At 43.8% G+C, this 16,921-nt stretch overlaps 1 protein-coding gene across 1 annotated transcript in view; it reads left to right on the top strand.

Moving 5' to 3' along the window:
- The window catches only part of CFAP47 (cilia and flagella associated protein 47), a 730,879-nt gene that overhangs the window by 311,489 nt on the left and 402,469 nt on the right, over window positions 1-16,921 (top strand). The window contains exon 42 of the mRNA XM_068268343.1: window positions 16,052-16,107. Coding sequence (XP_068124444.1) covers window positions 16,052-16,107 — 56 coding nt within the window. The remainder of the gene's footprint in view (window positions 1-16,051; window positions 16,108-16,921) is intronic.

The raw sequence follows: 16,921 nt of genomic DNA, 5'->3' as shown, positions 1-16,921 counted from the left end.
ATTGACAAAATCGCATGCGGGTGCGATTCCGCATGCGTTTTTTGCCGCGATTTCGCATGCGATTTCGCATAGGCAGGGTATATGCGATTTTAACCATGTCACTGCCTGTGTCAATTTACATTACTTTCAATGCGAAATCGCACGCGAAATCGCGGGAAAAAACGCATGTGATTTCCCTATTAAATACATTACCTGCGAATCGCCTGCATTCCACACACAGGCGAATTCTGCAGGGTCTACCGTGCAGAAAAATCCTGCACATAAAAACGCAAATGAAAACTGACAAGTGGAAACAGTCCCATCCACTTGTATTGCCTATGCGAATCCGCATGCGTTGTCTGCATGCGAATTCGCGCTAGTGGAAACGGGCCCTTAATCCTTTTCTGAGCATAATGTGTATAATGTGCTCAAACACTCACTCCCCATTACATAACTTGTAATCTAAAGTTCTTTTAACACTGTTAAACATTATGCGTGTGAATATTACATTTGATATTAACCAGGTTATAACATATATTTAGTTGTCCATTTTAATTGTTCACACATTCATAACAATAGTTACATGATACATTTTCTGCTAATTGAATTTTTATTATAGTTTTAAACTTCTTTAGCAACATATTTTTTTTTTGTCCTTCACATTTGATTTAAAAAAAACAGTGATTCTAGTGCATTCCCAGTAATTATAATACATCCAAAATCAATACTGAGAATAGCGAGGCAACAGGTGAGACATCATCAATGAGGCATCAGAATGCCTAGCACTTTGCAGAAGCTGAGGGCTTGACTCTTAAGTAGCTCTACAGGTTAAATAAGGTTTGAGCGTGTTACTTAATTCTGTTTGTGTACAAATCCTTATTATCTCAAGGGCTCTGGCTAAAGAACTAGCATTACTACATTTATAGAATAATCTTCTTGAAACCAGTCTTACATTCTAGAGTATGTTTGCAATGTGTTCACTCCCACCTGAAAATTACACCTCTGCAGTTATTGTTCAAGTTGTTGTTGAGTCAAGTTCAAATAGATATTAAAAGTGAACCTGTAAATAGTCTCAGTCTTTGTAAACAGACACTGTATTTCAAGGAAACTTGAAATGAGGGGAAAATGAGGCCAAGGTCATCATCTCATTTTAAAGAAAGTGGGGGAAAAGTTGAGATCTACTTACCTGGTGCTCCCAGCCCCCCACAGTCTATCACATCCCTCTAAAGTCTGCGACTGGCTCAACTGCAGGCTACTGCACATGTGTGGCTCTGGTCGCACTCCTCATTGATCACACTACCGTAGCTAGGAGCGCTCTGCACTTGCACACTTGAATATTTTACAAACTGCGTATGTGCAGAACACAGATCGGATGGCCACAGAAAATGATTGAGGAAAAACACATGGACTGGGCAGCACATTCAGTGACAGTGGCACAATGGGTGGACTGGGAGGACCACAAGACACTTGAAGGACTACAGGAAGCTGTCAGTTGTCTAGAAACCATGTCAATATTTTGGCTTTAGCAGTGTCTAAATCAGGGGTCTCAAACTCAATTTACCTGGGGGGCCGGAGGAGGCAAAGTCAGGATGAGGCTGGGCCGCATAAGGAATTTCACAATCGCGGTGCATCGCCGCCTCTGCCCGCCCCTCTCACTCTTCCTTCACAGAGAGGGGAGGGGAGAGGCGGCGATCCGTGCGGCGATTGACGTCAGGAGGGTCAGAGCTGAAGCTGAAAGCTCTGCCCCTTCCAGGAAATGCCGGTGGATTGCCCCCGGGCGATTTGGGGGCACTGCAGCCCTCGTTTAGCGGAGGGGATGTGGCTGATTACTTGGGAGCACTGAAGCGAACTATAAGGAAGCTTTTGCCGGCGAGGGCCACAAAATATTGTATTGAGGGCCGCAAATGGCCCGCGGGCCCTGAGTTTGAGACCCCTGGTCTAAATAATAATTATGTAGCCATTGGAGTGCCAATGGACTTCATACTTTTGAACTGCATACTTTTTTTCTTTTCCAGTGACTCAATAAATGTAAAAGACAACGAACTTAGATTTAAAGGACCTCTGTCACGAAAATCGTACAATTTTAAATACATGTAAAAATGTACAAATAAGAAGTACGTTTCTTCCAGCAAAAAATGAGCCACAAATTACTTTTCTCCTATGTTGCTGTCACTTACAGTAAGTATTAGAAATCTGTCATTACTGACAGATGTTGTGCTAGCCTATCCTCTCATAGAGGGGTTCGCAAGGTTTTCTTTAATTTTAAAAGCACTTAGTGAAAGGCAGTTGCTCCGTCCAACTGCCAAAAAAGTGTGCAGTGAGCAGGGAGGCTGGCCAGCATCTTTGTATAAATATTTTTCAGGGAATGTCTGTATAAAGAATAAAGACCATGCTGAGAATCCCCTATGGAGAGATGAACTAGCCCAAAAAGTGGGTAAAGTCGGTAATGTCAGATTTCTAATACTTACTGTAAGTAACAGAAACATCGGAGAAAAGTAATTTATGGCTCATTTTACTGTGGAAGACATTAACTTCTTATTTGTATGCTTTTTAAGATTTTCAGTCAGTCAACTAACATTGCAAGGGTTATGGGAAATACAATAACATCTATTGCTCGTCCTACTTTGTGAGGATGATATACTAAGTATTATTCTACATCTACACGCTAAAAGTATGATCCCCAATGCAATAAATTAATGACATCTGACCACAACATGGTGTATTTGAATTCAATGGCGGCACAACGAAAGGCTATTAATGGAAGTTAGAAGCTCAAAGCTGAGTATTTGGAAGCACGTATTTAGCCACAGATGGAGATTTGCAATAGAAGAATTGTTTATGGTTGTCCCTTACCTGTTTTTTCGATCGACTAACTCCGATTATCATCCAAATGGATCTGCCAGGATGGATTGACCTATATGGACAATAATTGTGGTCTATTAATGTCTTTGTGAAGCCTTTCAATGCTAATTTTGCAACAATATTTGAACAATGTCAAATCATTTTTATCTGACGTGTGCATGTAGCTTTAATGCTGCCAGGCGAAAGGCAGCAGACACCCAAGAGTGCGAGCCATCACACTTTTGTAACTGTGGACTCCTGCTATATCAGCCATGCATAACTCCTGGAAAGTGAATAGGGTAACAATGCATATACAGGCAGGTTTCTGTATACAATGCCACCATATTTTGCATTATATCTCCAACTTCTGATTTATTGATTTAATACAAAATGGACCCCTATATGGGCATAATAAAACATAACTTTTAATTTAAATCCTTAAAAATGTTCATATATAAATTGATCAATGTAATTTACAAATCGAGACAGGCCTTATTCGTATAGAGAAGGATCATGTATATCTGCCTACTAGGTAGATCCCAACAACCTAAGTCCCTGTTATCTCGACTAGAAATGCTTTTACTTTTTCTCACATATAAAAAAACAACATAACCCCCACCAATCCAACATGTTTCAACCCCTTAATTGGGGCCGTCGTCAGGGAAAAGTGCTCCGTGCAAGGGTGAAAGGTGCATATTAGAAAAAGGCATTACAATATCCTCACATCATCAAGAAAAATAACAAAGGAGAGCGATGTGCTCTCAAGCTCCTGCAGCAATCATTCAGCAATCATCAGCAATCACTAATTATGATTGCTGGCAAAGCTTGAGAGCACATCGCTCTCCAGCTCTGGCAGCAATTGACAGCAATTGATTGTAGAGCCTATTTTAACCTCTTTTTTTACCACAGGTTACTTCCCGTTAAAAACCACAGCAATTTTCACATATACATTCCTCCCATTTATTCACCAATAACTTTATTGCTTGTTATTACATCAAAATGATTTACATGTTGTTTCTTGTGGGACAAACTAAGCTTTTTTTGGGTTGTGCTTTTTGCTAAGAATTGTTTTACTTCATATGCATTTTAAAGAGAATAAGACAAAAAATAGAAGTCATTATTTCTCAATTTTCAGCCATTACAGTTTGAAAAATAAAAATGTTACTGTAGATAAAACCCACACTTTTTTGCCTATTTGCTCTGGTTTTCACAACATTTAAATTATGTCCCTAGTACAATGTATGGTGACGATACTTTATTTGGAAACAAAGGTGTCTTTTTTTTTCATTTAGTGTTGATTCCGGAATTTATTCATTAAATGGACACTGAGCAGGGGCGCTATGTATGATTTTAAGCATACCCATGTCTATATGAGGAGGAGTATAAACTCACTGGCCCCTCCCTTAATCCCTCTGTGTCCCAGTATGCCCGGTCTTAATTCTATTGAAACGAAGACTCCTAACGGAAGTCGCTCTGTGATCTGGAAAAGGACGTCCGCGGGTCCTTACAGCGCATGCACAGGCTCTGTCTCTTTCTTCCTTCCATTTGCTGTGCATCATAGTTCATTTTCCTTGTCACGGCATGACTTACTGTAGGAGTCGTGGTTTCAATAGAATTAACAGCGGACATACCGGGACGCAGAGGGATTAAGAGGGGCAGGTGAGTGTATACTCCTCCTCATACAGATGCTTAAAAGCATACTTAACACCCCTGCTCAGTGTCCCTTTAAAACGTACCTCAAGAATTATCTCATGATTTTTTCTTATCTTGTTTTTATCGTTTCTTCACTCAGCAATGCCATCATCACCTATAATTAATGTGCAAGCAAGCATTATTTTGCCTGCATGAGACAGTGAATGCTTTTCACTCCCTGTGGTATGATTATCTTACCCTCAGTAAATCAGGCCTTCTGTGTTTTCAATGTACTTGAATGGTTGCAAAAGACACAATATTGTTACTGCAAATGAATTATGCTTGAAGCAGCTTCAACACGAGGAATGACAGTATTTGTAGGAATAACTGAAGCATGAATGTGTCATTTTAATTATGAACTTTAAGTTTATATTTTGCGCTTTTAAGTAACTCAGTTAAAAATGCAGCCTTTACAATACATAGAGAGCTGATTTTGATTGGTTGCATTGGGTACAATTGCTGCTAACTAATGTTATTTTCAGTACCAGACAACCAAAAGCTTTATATGTGTGAAAAAAATCAGTTCAGCAATCAAGTATTTTTTTTCTATTGTACTGTTTTGCTTGATTTATCAAGTGTGGTCCCCTGTGCTCGAATTATCGGAAATAGCATCTGCAAATAAATCCAGGTGTCCAGAGAATGGGTTATCAGTAATTCATGTAGCATCAGTTATTCACATCAATAATGGGATTAGAGATTTGGAGCTTGTGAACAAATAGCCAGAGGCAGTCACAGGGGCCAGCTTTAACCATTACAGTGTTGTGCTCTATCAAACAAAATGTGTGTGTACAAAGGCAGTTTTTTAACCACCCTGGCGTTCTATTACCTGCGCCAGGGTGACAGCGCAGCAGTTTTTGTTAATTTTTTTTTTAAAATCATGTAGCTAGCCTAGCGCTAGCTACATGATGCCCCCCTCCCTGCGGCGTCCAGCGCATAGTTCTGATCACCACCGGCATGTAGCCACGTAAGGAAATCCCGTTCTGAACGTGATTTCCTTAAGGACTTTCCCGTCGCCATGACGAAGATCACGATGACGTCATCGACGTCTTGACGTCATCCGAAGTTCCGATCCACCCCGCAGAGCTGCCTGGCACTGATTGGCCAGGCTGCGCACGGGGTCTGGGGGGGGAGGCTCTATCGCGGCGCATAGGCGGCGGGCGGCGGCGATCAGAATAGACATGCAGCAAGCGAAGTGCTTGCTGCGTGTTTGAAAAAAAAATTAAGCAAATCGGCCCAGCAGGGCCTGAGCGACGCCCTCCGGCGGTAATGGACGAGCTTCATCCATAGCGCATAGGAGGTTAAAGTGGACTTGAATAGAGATGGCCCTAACGGTTCGCCGGCGAACGGTTCCCGGCAAACTTCCATGGTTCGCATTCACGGAGAACCGCAAACTTTTCCGGAACTTCGATTTGCCCCTATTGTGCATCATTAGGGTCAACTTTGACCCTCTACATCACAGTCAGCAGGCACATTGTATCCAATCAGGCTACACTCCCTCCTGGAGCCACCCCCCCCCCCTTATAAAAGGCAGGCAGGGTCAGGCATTGGACTCACTCGTGTGCCGAAGGGAGAGCTGCTGCAGACTCTCATAGGTAAAGCTTAGTTAGGCTCTTGTAGGCTTGTTAGCTTGCTCCTATTGCTAAAAAAGCACCCCTCAACAGCTCTTTTGAGAGCAAATCTTGTTCTTGTGATCTATTTTTTTTTTGTGTGTGTGTGTGGCCCACTTGCATTATATACAGCCCTGTCAGTCAGTCACAGCTGGCCTTTGGTATAATTCCTACTGTGCCACTGCCAGGCCCAGCACATTCAGTGACTACCTGTGTGTGTGTGACAGGCAGCTGCAAATTTGTAATCCCATCCCAATCACTGCACCTGTTCACTGTTCAGTGCATCTACCTATCTACGCGAGCGCACGCATTGTTTACCACCAGTCATTGCACCTGTTCACGGCGGTACGTGTGTGTGTGTGTGTGTGTGTGTGTGTGTGTGTGTGTGTGTGTGAGACAGGTGCACATTTGTAATACCTATCACTGCATATACCTACCTGTTGTGTTCAGTGCACCCACCTACCTACGTGAGCGCACGCAGTGTGATATTTAATACCACCAGTCACTGTACCTGTTCACGGTACCTGTGTATGACAGGTGCACATTTGTAATACCCATCACTGCATACACCTACCGGTTGTGATCAGTGCACCCACCTACCTACATGAGTGCACGCAGTGTGATATACCACTCCAGCTATATGAGTGTCTCGGGGGTAGGGAGGGGGGATGCACACCCAAGATAATAAGGTCGTTGCTTCATTGTGGACAGACCAAATTTGATCAGCTGGACAGTCACTGTTCTGTCATTCAGCTACCTCAACCCGGCGACCATATGGGCTGGAAAGCCGACATCACCTGCACTCTCGTCATGGTGCGCACCAGTCCAGCACGGCCGTCACTACACAAACAGCTGTTTGCAGTCACTGCATACCATTCACTGCATCTTTGACTGCACATTGTATTATACCTGGCAGTCAGTACATACCTTTCACTTGACTGAATGGCAGACTTGCCCTCCATAACAGATTCTCATTAAAGGATTTAAAGTTGATTCATCTCATATACAGCAGGGCCTCGACAGTCCTCCTGTATTGTTATTTTTGGTCACTACCTCGGGACGTGCATGCCATGCCTGCTGCCTTCCTTGGATGTGTGTGGTAGCCGTTCCTGCTCCTTTGCCCACAGCATGCCTGCTGCCTTCCTTGGATGTGTGGTGGTGGTAGCCGTTTCTTAGGCTCCCACTCCGGACCAGAATCAAACCAGGATTCCCCGGCCATTACCCGTGGTCACCTTTGTACTGAGAAAGTACCATCAAAAGTTTCACACAGTTGAATGAATGGCAGACTTGCCCTCCATACCACATTTTTGGCAAACGCTTTCGATTTGGTTCGTCTTGCGCTGGGTCAAGGGTCCATCTGACCACAGATGCCTGGTCTGCAAAGCACCGTCATGGCAGGTACATTACTTATACAGCAAATGGGTCCCTACTTGGATGTGTGGTGGTGGTAGCCGGTTCTCAGGCTCCCACTCTGGACCAGAATCAAACCCTGATTCCCCGGCCATTACCCCTGGTCACAATGGCAGACTTGCCCTTCATAACAGATTCTCGTTACAGGTACTGAACAGCCAGCAGAAAATGTAATTTAAAATAAATAGATGTAAGCTTTAACAATGGTAGAGAAAGAACCATCGAAAGTTGATAAGGCAGTCAGACATTACCTGATATCACTGGAGAAGAGCAATCTCGCCATGCTGCGCACCAGTCCAGCACGGCCGTCACAACACAAACAGCAGTGCGTTACACAGTGAGTTTGGTGTGTCAGTGTGAAGCAGTACTCTAATTACACTCTCTGATTGATGTATACACATGCAAGATGTTTTAAAGAACTTTAGACCTGCAATTTAGCATGCAATGTGATTTCTGCCCTTAAAACGCTGCTTTGCGTCAAATCCAGATTTTTCCCCGGGACTTTTGGCGTCTATCCCACTCATCCATGCAAAAACTCAGATGTTAGACCCCTTGAAACATCTTTTCCATCACTTTTCTGGCCAGCATAAGTGTTTCTAGTTTTCGCCTCCCCATTGAAGTCTATTGCGGTTTGCGAAAGTTCGCGTTCGCGGTTCCCGAACCGAAAATCGGAGGATCAGGCCATCTCTAGACTTGAACTCTTGCACAGGACAGAAGTAAAACACAGAAATGCACCCTATATGTATTAAGGGAGTTTAGCCTGTCTAATTCCCCCTTATCTTTGACTAAGCACATGTTTTAATTTGATCCCTCAGCTGTGTTAGCAGACTGCAATGGCAGATAGTTAATTGGTAAACATAGGATGTTAACAATATGTCTGCTTCCATGAAAGGAGGAAGTGCAAACAGTGCAGATTTATTTTGGGATTTGTATCAGCTGTAACAAAGAAATGTTTTTCTTTAAAGGTGGTTATGCTGTTGCATATATTTTAAAGCAGAGAGGAAGTTCTGAGTACAGGTTTACTTCAAAAGGTACTCAGTGGCATATCTGAGGTGTGGCAGGCATAGCTCTTGCTATGGGTGCTATGCCGGCCATCAGTAGTGTAGAAGCAAGCCAATGGGGGCTCTTTTCTCCTTGCTCCCGGGATCCCCTGCACACTACTGTGTCTGTGTGATGATGCACACAGCGCTCAGCAGAACCACCACATAGCAGAACTTAACTTTCTATTAATCGGCAGCTCTGGCTCACATGCATGCCATTTCCTATTTCCTCCTCTTCCCCCCCCACCTTTGTGGCTGTCATTATTGTAGCCCCGCCCCCCATGACACACTCTGCTAGCGGTACTGTCCTTCTCTTCCCACTTCTTAGGCTTCAACTCTTTTCTCAGAAGTCTCCTGCACAGCCCAACCCCTCCTCAACTCACAGACAGTGAAGTCAAGACAGTGACAGGCAGGCAGGCAGCGAGGCAGACCAGCCATAACCACACTGAATAAGGCAAGAAGCATTAAGTGTAATGAGCGAGAGTGACACACTGTTATGTTGTGTTCAAGCAGTCCTGTAATCAGGGGAGAAGAAAAGTTAAGGTACATACCACTGAAGAGGGAAGCCTCTGGATCCCCAGGGATTTCCCTGATCCTCTGCAAGCCCCCAGTGCTGTACGGTCATCTCATCTGTGTTGAGACCTTTTAGTGCTTTAAACCCTTCTGTCTAGTAACACAAATAAGAGCTCCCCTCCCTCCCCTCTTCACCTTTCTGAAGCTATGTAAAAGGCGGCCATTCTTTTTCTCTTTTGTAAAAGAATTGTTTGTCATACTGACAATTTAGTGGTTTCTTAGTCAAATGCCTTCAAATGCAAGCAGTAAAGGCAAAGTGAAGTCAAACCTGATTTGCATCGTTGTTATAGGGCAATAAAGCTGAGCATACATATACTACGACTAGTAAACAATCATTATCTCCCTTGAGGGCTGAATCAGATGGACAACTGCTGACGTTTATCCCCAGCGTTTACTGCTTGGAATCAACCATCATATTTGAGATGAATGGAAGCGTTCATGTCATGTCGTTTACCATTGTTTGCTCAAGCACCCTAGTTGACAGGGTCAGATTTCTGGAAAGGCCACAAAGGCCCAGCCCTTGAGTGGCTGCTGCCCAAAGGGGCGGCAGGACTTGGAAGAGGGGCTACGGTATATGGAAGAGGAAGCTGCAAATTAAAATAGGAGGGTGCAAATGGGAAGCAACACACGGAATGGAAGCTGCTGCCCAAGAAAGCTGTGCATGATACAAAAGGCCTGTGGTACAAGATGTTGCACATGGAAGAGAAGGCTGCTGTACATGGACAAGGGGCAAAAAGAAAGTAAAATATGTAAATCCACCCTTGGCTGTTGTTTGCCCTTAGCTGTTCACTGCAAACAGAGGCTAAAATTGTGTTGTCATGGACTGAGACAATTACTGTGTGCTGCTGGGATGCTTTTTTTTTTTACTTGCCTGTTTACCAGACCGGCAATCGCCCTTCTTCTACAAAAAATATTCAAATATGCGCTAATGGAAAAACAAAATAAAATGTGGTGTACTTGTTACAGCAAACTGGAAATTGCAAAAAAAAGTCACTCTAAAAAAGGACCGTGCTCAAGTCTAAGTCAGCACACAGAAGGATGTCATGTTTTACCAATTGGAGTTATCCCAGGTAAGTCCAAATGGGCAGAAGCACTGTAATCACACTGGATCTGGAACAAAGTCTTCAGACTCAGCCAACACGTTACATGTGGAGGAAACAAGAACAGTACATAGCGTAATCAACTCTTAGAATTAGAATCATGCCTTTTATTATTTTTATTCTTGATGTATAATTTATTCTGTATGTACGATTCTTCCTGCTGTAAGGTGACACTCATATAAATGCCTTCGCTGAGAATCTATGAGAGTGACAGGTGGGAGGCGTTGTTCTAGTTGGAGGTAGGCGCTAGATGCTAGATGGAGCTGTGGTAGGTGGGAGGCGCTGCACTAGCTGGGAGGAAATGCTAGATGGAGCATTTAGGATCTGGTCAGCGTAATGACGTCAGCCCCTGATGAGTCACTAGACGTGACGAAACATGTAGGGCAGAGCTACGTCCCACGTGACCGGCTGTCAGGAAGTAGTACGCGAAGAACGAGGATCTAAGTGGGCATGCATATGAGCGGGACCCGGGACTGCCAATTCGCTTTGTATTCAATGCTTTGTCTTTGTGACCAACGATCCTTGTGAGTGTATCTTGTGAACTTTTTATATTTGTTTTATTAAAAAATGTTACGCTATGAGAAGCCTTTTAGTCGTAGAGCCTATGTGATCCTTCCACATATTGAAGTGGCATATCATCTGAAGGTCTACTAGTGCTGAAATCTGTGTACCCCCCATATGCTTTTGAACCCAACCTCCGGATCTGTGGAGGTTCCAGAGGGGTGAGTGTGTGTTTAACAGGGGACCCATACACAGAGGTGACTGCGAGAAGTGGAGAGTGCGCCCTTCTTCCAGTGCCCTAGGCACAAGCCTTGGTGACATTCTCTAAAATTTGGAAATGTACTGCATTCCTTTTGGCCTAGTAGCCCCACAGCTTGAGTTAGAGTCCTTTTTCACTTAACCACTTAAGGACTGCAGTCATAAAACCCCTTAAGGACCAGAGCCTTTTTTTTTCCATTCAGACCACTGCAAATTTAACGGTTTATTGCTCGGTCATACAACCTACCATCTAAATGAATTTTACCTCCTTTTCTTGTCACTAATACAGCTTTCTTTTGGTGCTATTTGATTGCAGCTGCGATTTTTACTTTTTATTATATTCATCAAAAAAGACATGCATTTTGTCAAAAAAGTGATTTTTTTTTTACTTTCTGTGCTGACATTTTTCAAATAAAGTAAAATTTCTGTATATATGCAGCACAAAAAATGTGGACAAACATGTTTTTGATAAAAAAAAACCCATTCAGCCTATATTTATTGGTTTGGGTAAAAGTTATAGCTTTTACAAACTATGGTGCCAAAAGTGAATTTTCCCATTTTGAAGCATCTCTGACTTTTCTGACCACCTGTCATGTTTCATGAGGTGCTAAAATTCCAAGATGTTATAAATACCCCCCAAATGACCCCATTTTGGAAAGAAGACATCCCAAAGTATTCACTGAGAGGTATGGTGAGTTCATAGAAGATTTTTATTTTTTGTCACAAGTTAATGACACTTTGTGACAAAAAAAAAAGAAAAAAAAAGTTTCCATTTCTTCTAACTTGCGACAAAAAAAAAATGAAATCTGCCACGGACTCACTATGCTCCTCTCTGAATACCTTGAAGTGTCTACTTTCCAAAATGGGGTCATTTGTGGAGTGTGTTTACTGTCCTGGCATTTTGGGGGGTGCTAAATTGTAAGCACCCCTGTAAAGCCTAAAAGTGCTCATTAGACTTTGGGCCCCTTAGCGCAGTTATGCTGCAAAAAAAGTGCCACACATGTGGTATTGCTGAACTCAGGAGAAGTAGTATAATGTGTTTTGGGGTGTATTTTTACACATACCCATGCTGGGTGGGAGAAATATCTCTGTAAATGACAATTTTTTGATTTTTTTACACACAGTTGTCCATTTACAGAGATATTTCTCCCACTCAGCATGGGTATGTGTAAAAATACACCCCAAAACACATTATACTACTTCTCCTGAGTACGGCGATACCACATGTGTGGCACTTTTTTGCACCCTAACTGCGCTAAGGCGCCCAAAGTCCAATGAGTACCTTTAGGATTTCACAGGTCATTTTGCGACATTTGGTTTCAAGACTACTCCTCATGGTTTAGGGCCCCTAAAATGCCAAGGCAGTATAGGAACCCCACAAATGACCCCATTTTAGAAAGAAGATACCCCAAGGTATTCCGTTAGGAGTATGGTAAGTTCATAGAAGATTTTATTTTTTGTCACAAGTAAGCGGACATTGATTTTAATTGTTTTTTTTTCACAAAGTGTCATTTTCCGCTAACTTGTGACAAAAAATAAAATCTTCTATGAACTCACCATACTCCTAACGGAATACCTTGGGGTGTCTTCTTTCAAAATGGGGTCATTTGTGGGGTTCCTATACTGCCCTGGCATTTTAGGGGCCCTAAACCGTGAGAAGTAGTCTTTAACCCAAATGTCTCAAAATGACCTGTGAAATCCTAAAGGTACTCATTGGACTTTGGGCCCCTTAGCACAGTTAGGCTGCAAAAAGGTGCCACACATGTGGTACTGCCATGCTCAGAAGAAGTAGTATAATGTGTTTTGGGGTGTATTTTTACATATACCCATGCTGGGTGGGAGAAATATCTCTGTAAATGACAAATTTTAGATTTTTTTTTACACACAATTGTCCATTTACAGAAAGATTTCTCCCACCCATCATGGGTATGTGTAAAAATACACCCCAAAACACATTATACTACTTCTCCTGAGTACGGCGATATGACATGGGTGACACGTTTTTGCAGCCTATGTGCGCTAAGGGGCCCAACGTCCTATTCACAGGTCATTTTGAGGCATTTGTTTTCTAGACTACTCCTCACGGTTTTGGGCCCCTAAAATGCCAGGGCAGTATAGGAACCCCACAAGTGACCCCATTTTAGAAAGAAGACACCCCAAGGTATTCTGTTAGGTGTATGGTGAGTTCATAGAAGATTTTATTTTTTGTCACAAGTTAGTGAAAAATGAAACGTTGTGAAAAAACAATAAAAATCAATTTTGTAATGAACTCTTCATACACCTAACAGAATACCTTAGGGTGTCTTTTTTCTAAAATGGGGTCACTTTTGGAGTTCCTATACTGCCCTGGCATTTTACGGGCCGTGAGTATTCTGGAAACCAAATGTCTCAAAATGACTGTTCAGGGGTATAAGCATCTGCAAATTTTGATGACAGGTGGTCTATGAGGGGGTGAATTTTGTGGAACCGGTCATAAGCAGGGTGGCCTTTTACATGACAGGTTGTATTGGGCCTGATCTGATGGATAGGAGTGCTAGGGGGGGTGACAGGAGGTGATTGATGGGTGTCTCAGGGGGTGGTTAGAGGGGAAAATAGATGCAATCAATGCACTGGGGAGGTGATCGGAAGGGGATCTGAGGGTTTGGCCGAGTGATCAGGAGCCCACACGGGGCAAATTAGGGCCTGATTTGATGGGTAGGTGTGCTAGGGGGTGACAGGAGGTGATTGATGGGTGTCTCAAGGTGTGATTAGTGGGGGGAATAGATGCAAGCAATGCACTGGCGAGGTGATCAGGGCTGGGGTCTGAGGGCATTCTGAGGCTGTGGGCGGTTGATTGAGTGCCCTAGGGGCAGATAGGGGTCTAATCTGACGGGTAGCAGTGACAGGTGGTGACAGGGGGTGATTGATGGGTAACTAGTGGGTGTTTAGAGGAGAGAACAGATGTAAACAATGCACTTGGGAGGTGATCTGACGGCGGGTCTGCAGGCGATCTGATGGTGTGGGTGGGTGATCAGATTGCCCGCAAGGAGCAGGTTAGGGGTTGATTGATGGGTGGCAGTGACAGGGCATGATTGATGGGTGATTGATAGGTGTTTGACAGGTGATCAGTGGGTTATTACAGGGAAGAACAGATGTAAATAATGCACTGGCGAATTGATAAGGGGGGGTCTGAGGGCAATCTGAGCGTGTGGGCGGATGATTGGGTGCCCGCAAGGGGCAGATTAGGGTCTAATCTGATGGGTAACAGTGACAGGTGGTGATAGGGGGTGATTAGGGTAGAGAACAGATGTAAACAGTGCACTTGGGAGGTAATCTGATGTCGGATCTGCTGGCGATCTGATGGTGTGGGTGGGTGATCAGATTGCCCGCAAGGGGCAGGTTGGAGGCTGATTGATGGGTGGCAGTGCCAGGGGGTGATTGACGGGTGATTGACAGGTGATCAGGAGGGATAGATGCATACAGTACACAGGGGGTCGGGGGGGGGGGGATTCTGGGGAGAATCTGAGGGGTGGGGGGGTGATAGGGACTAAAAAAAAATAGTGTTGACAGATAGTGACAGGGAGTGATTGATGGGTGATTAGGGGGGTGATTGGGTGCAAACAGTGGTCTGGGGGGTGGGCCAGGGGGGGGGGGTCTGACGGGTGCTGTGGGCGATCAGGGGGCAGGGAGGGGGGCAGATCAGTGTGTTTGGGTGCAGACTAGGGTGGCTGCAGCCTGCCCTGGTGGTCCTTTGGACACTGGGACCACCAGGGCAGGAGGCAGCCTGTATAATACACCTTGTAAACATTACAAAGCGTATTATACGCTTCCTATGTGGCGATCGTCGGTTTAACAACCCGCCGGCGCTTCCGATTGGCCGGCGGAGCCTATTGCCGGAGGATGCGCGCGCATACCAGTGCGCGATCCCTGGCAACACAGTGTCCCAGGACCCGACGCCAATGTGCGTTACGTGGTCCTGGGGCTGCCACTTTGCCGCCGCCAATGTGCAGTGGGCGGTCGGCAAGTGGTTAAGGAGGAACTCCAGTGAAAATAATGTAATAAAAAAGTGCTTAATTTTTACAATAATTATGTATAAATGATTTAGTCAGTGCTTGCTCATTGTAAAATCTTTCCTCTCCCTTATTTACATTCTGACATTTATCACATGGTGACATTTTTACTTCTGGCAGGTATTGTCACTGGAAGAAGCTGCTACTTGCTTTTTTGGCAGTTGTAAACAGCTGTTATTTCCCACAATGCAACAAGGCTCCCACTGTGTGATGTCAGGACCTCAGAGCTGTGAGGCGCTGACATCATTTGTGGGAGGGGTTTCACCACAAAATCAGCCATACAGAGCCCCCTGATGATCCGTTTGAGAAAAGGAATAGATTTTTTAATGGGAAAGGGGGTATTGGCTACTGATTGGGAGGAAGTTAAATTCTTGGTCATGGTTTCTCTTTAATGAGTTGCTCTCAGTTATAACAGAAAGACAACTGTTTTTCAAAGTAATGCCCATGTTTTCCTATGGCGCAGTTCACACTATACACATTTTAACTGAAAGCTTTTTTACAATGCACTGCTATGTAGAAAGAAGGGGAAAACAATTGCGTACCAACACATTATAAAACGACCCTTAGAGTAAGTGTACGAGTACAACAGTAAAAATGTTACATTTTTTTAAAAAGGAAATCATTGACTGCAGCTTCATATTCATTTCACTCCAGGATTCTTTTACATCCTGAAGCTCTTTGACCTGAAATTAAAGACCATAAGTACTGTTAGATCTGCACAGCAAGGAAAGTATGACCTGTTATTAAAATTGACAGTGAATGGCCATTGATGGGAAGAAAAAAAGGATATAAATGATGCTGTAGATGGAGCCTTAGATCTACATAGTAATATTGATCTGATGGCAAATAGCCAATGGTTTTAGGTTGACAGACTGATATGACTCCAGTATTTTTTTTTTTACTTCAATGTATTATTCAAAATTTTCTAAATTATCTTACTGAACTGTGAATGACTGTCATCTGTGCTAAGTTTTTTCTTTCTTCTTACTTTCTTCTTACAGTGACAATGCCACGAAGCATCATCTTCCCAGGGTGATATGTGACACAAATAATCAAGGTACAGTATATTTCTCCCAAGTGAAAACAACCATTTAGATTTTCATTCAAGGACAAAATCCTTTCGAAGATTGCAGAGCAACCTTTATCAAATTAATTCAAGGGGCACTGTAAAGTGTACAGTGCTGTATTCTGTAATGTTACATATGTTTAACATTCATTGCATTACAAGATGCCTTAGGACAGATTTAATCAAATTAATCACTGTTGAATAAATAATATTCAGGGCTGACTTCTTAATGAACAAGGGCAGCTGTGTGATTATACAATTAAACATTATAAATGACATATTGTGTCCCTTTTTCTGTATAAAACAAATTTGTCTTTCAATGTCATTTTTGTTGTGCAGCAATCTTTTAACCTCTTGACGACCAGCTAACGCCGTTTGGCGTAAACTGGTTGTCTGAGGGTTTCCATGGAAACGGCCACTCGTTCGAGCGGCCTTTCCATGTCAGTTCACGGAGGGTGTCTCCGTGGACAGCCGGAGAGCCGCCGATCGTGGCTCGCCGGCAAAATGTAAACACGCGGGGAAGAAATCCCCGCTGTTTACATCATACGGCGCTGCTGCGCAGCAGCGCCGTGACGTAGATCGGCGATCCCCAGCCTCTGATTGGCCAGGGATCGCCGGCATCTGATAGGCAGAAGCCTATCCTATCAGGCTCAGGACGGATATCCGTCCTGCGCCGCTCAGAGGGGAAGAGAGAGGGAGGAAACGGGCGAGAGGGAGGAGAACGCTGCGGAGGGGGACATCCCCCTAGTGGGGAAAAAAGGGGGGTAGTCTGATCGCCCTGCTGCACTCCTGATCGGTGCTGCGG

This window comes from Hyperolius riggenbachi, chromosome 2 (assembly GCF_040937935.1).
Source record: "Hyperolius riggenbachi isolate aHypRig1 chromosome 2, aHypRig1.pri, whole genome shotgun sequence".
In the NCBI taxonomy this organism is placed as follows: Eukaryota; Metazoa; Chordata; class Amphibia; order Anura; family Hyperoliidae; genus Hyperolius; species Hyperolius riggenbachi.
Note: the sequence above shows the minus strand (reverse complement) of the source record. Positions and strands in the feature narration are given on the sequence as shown.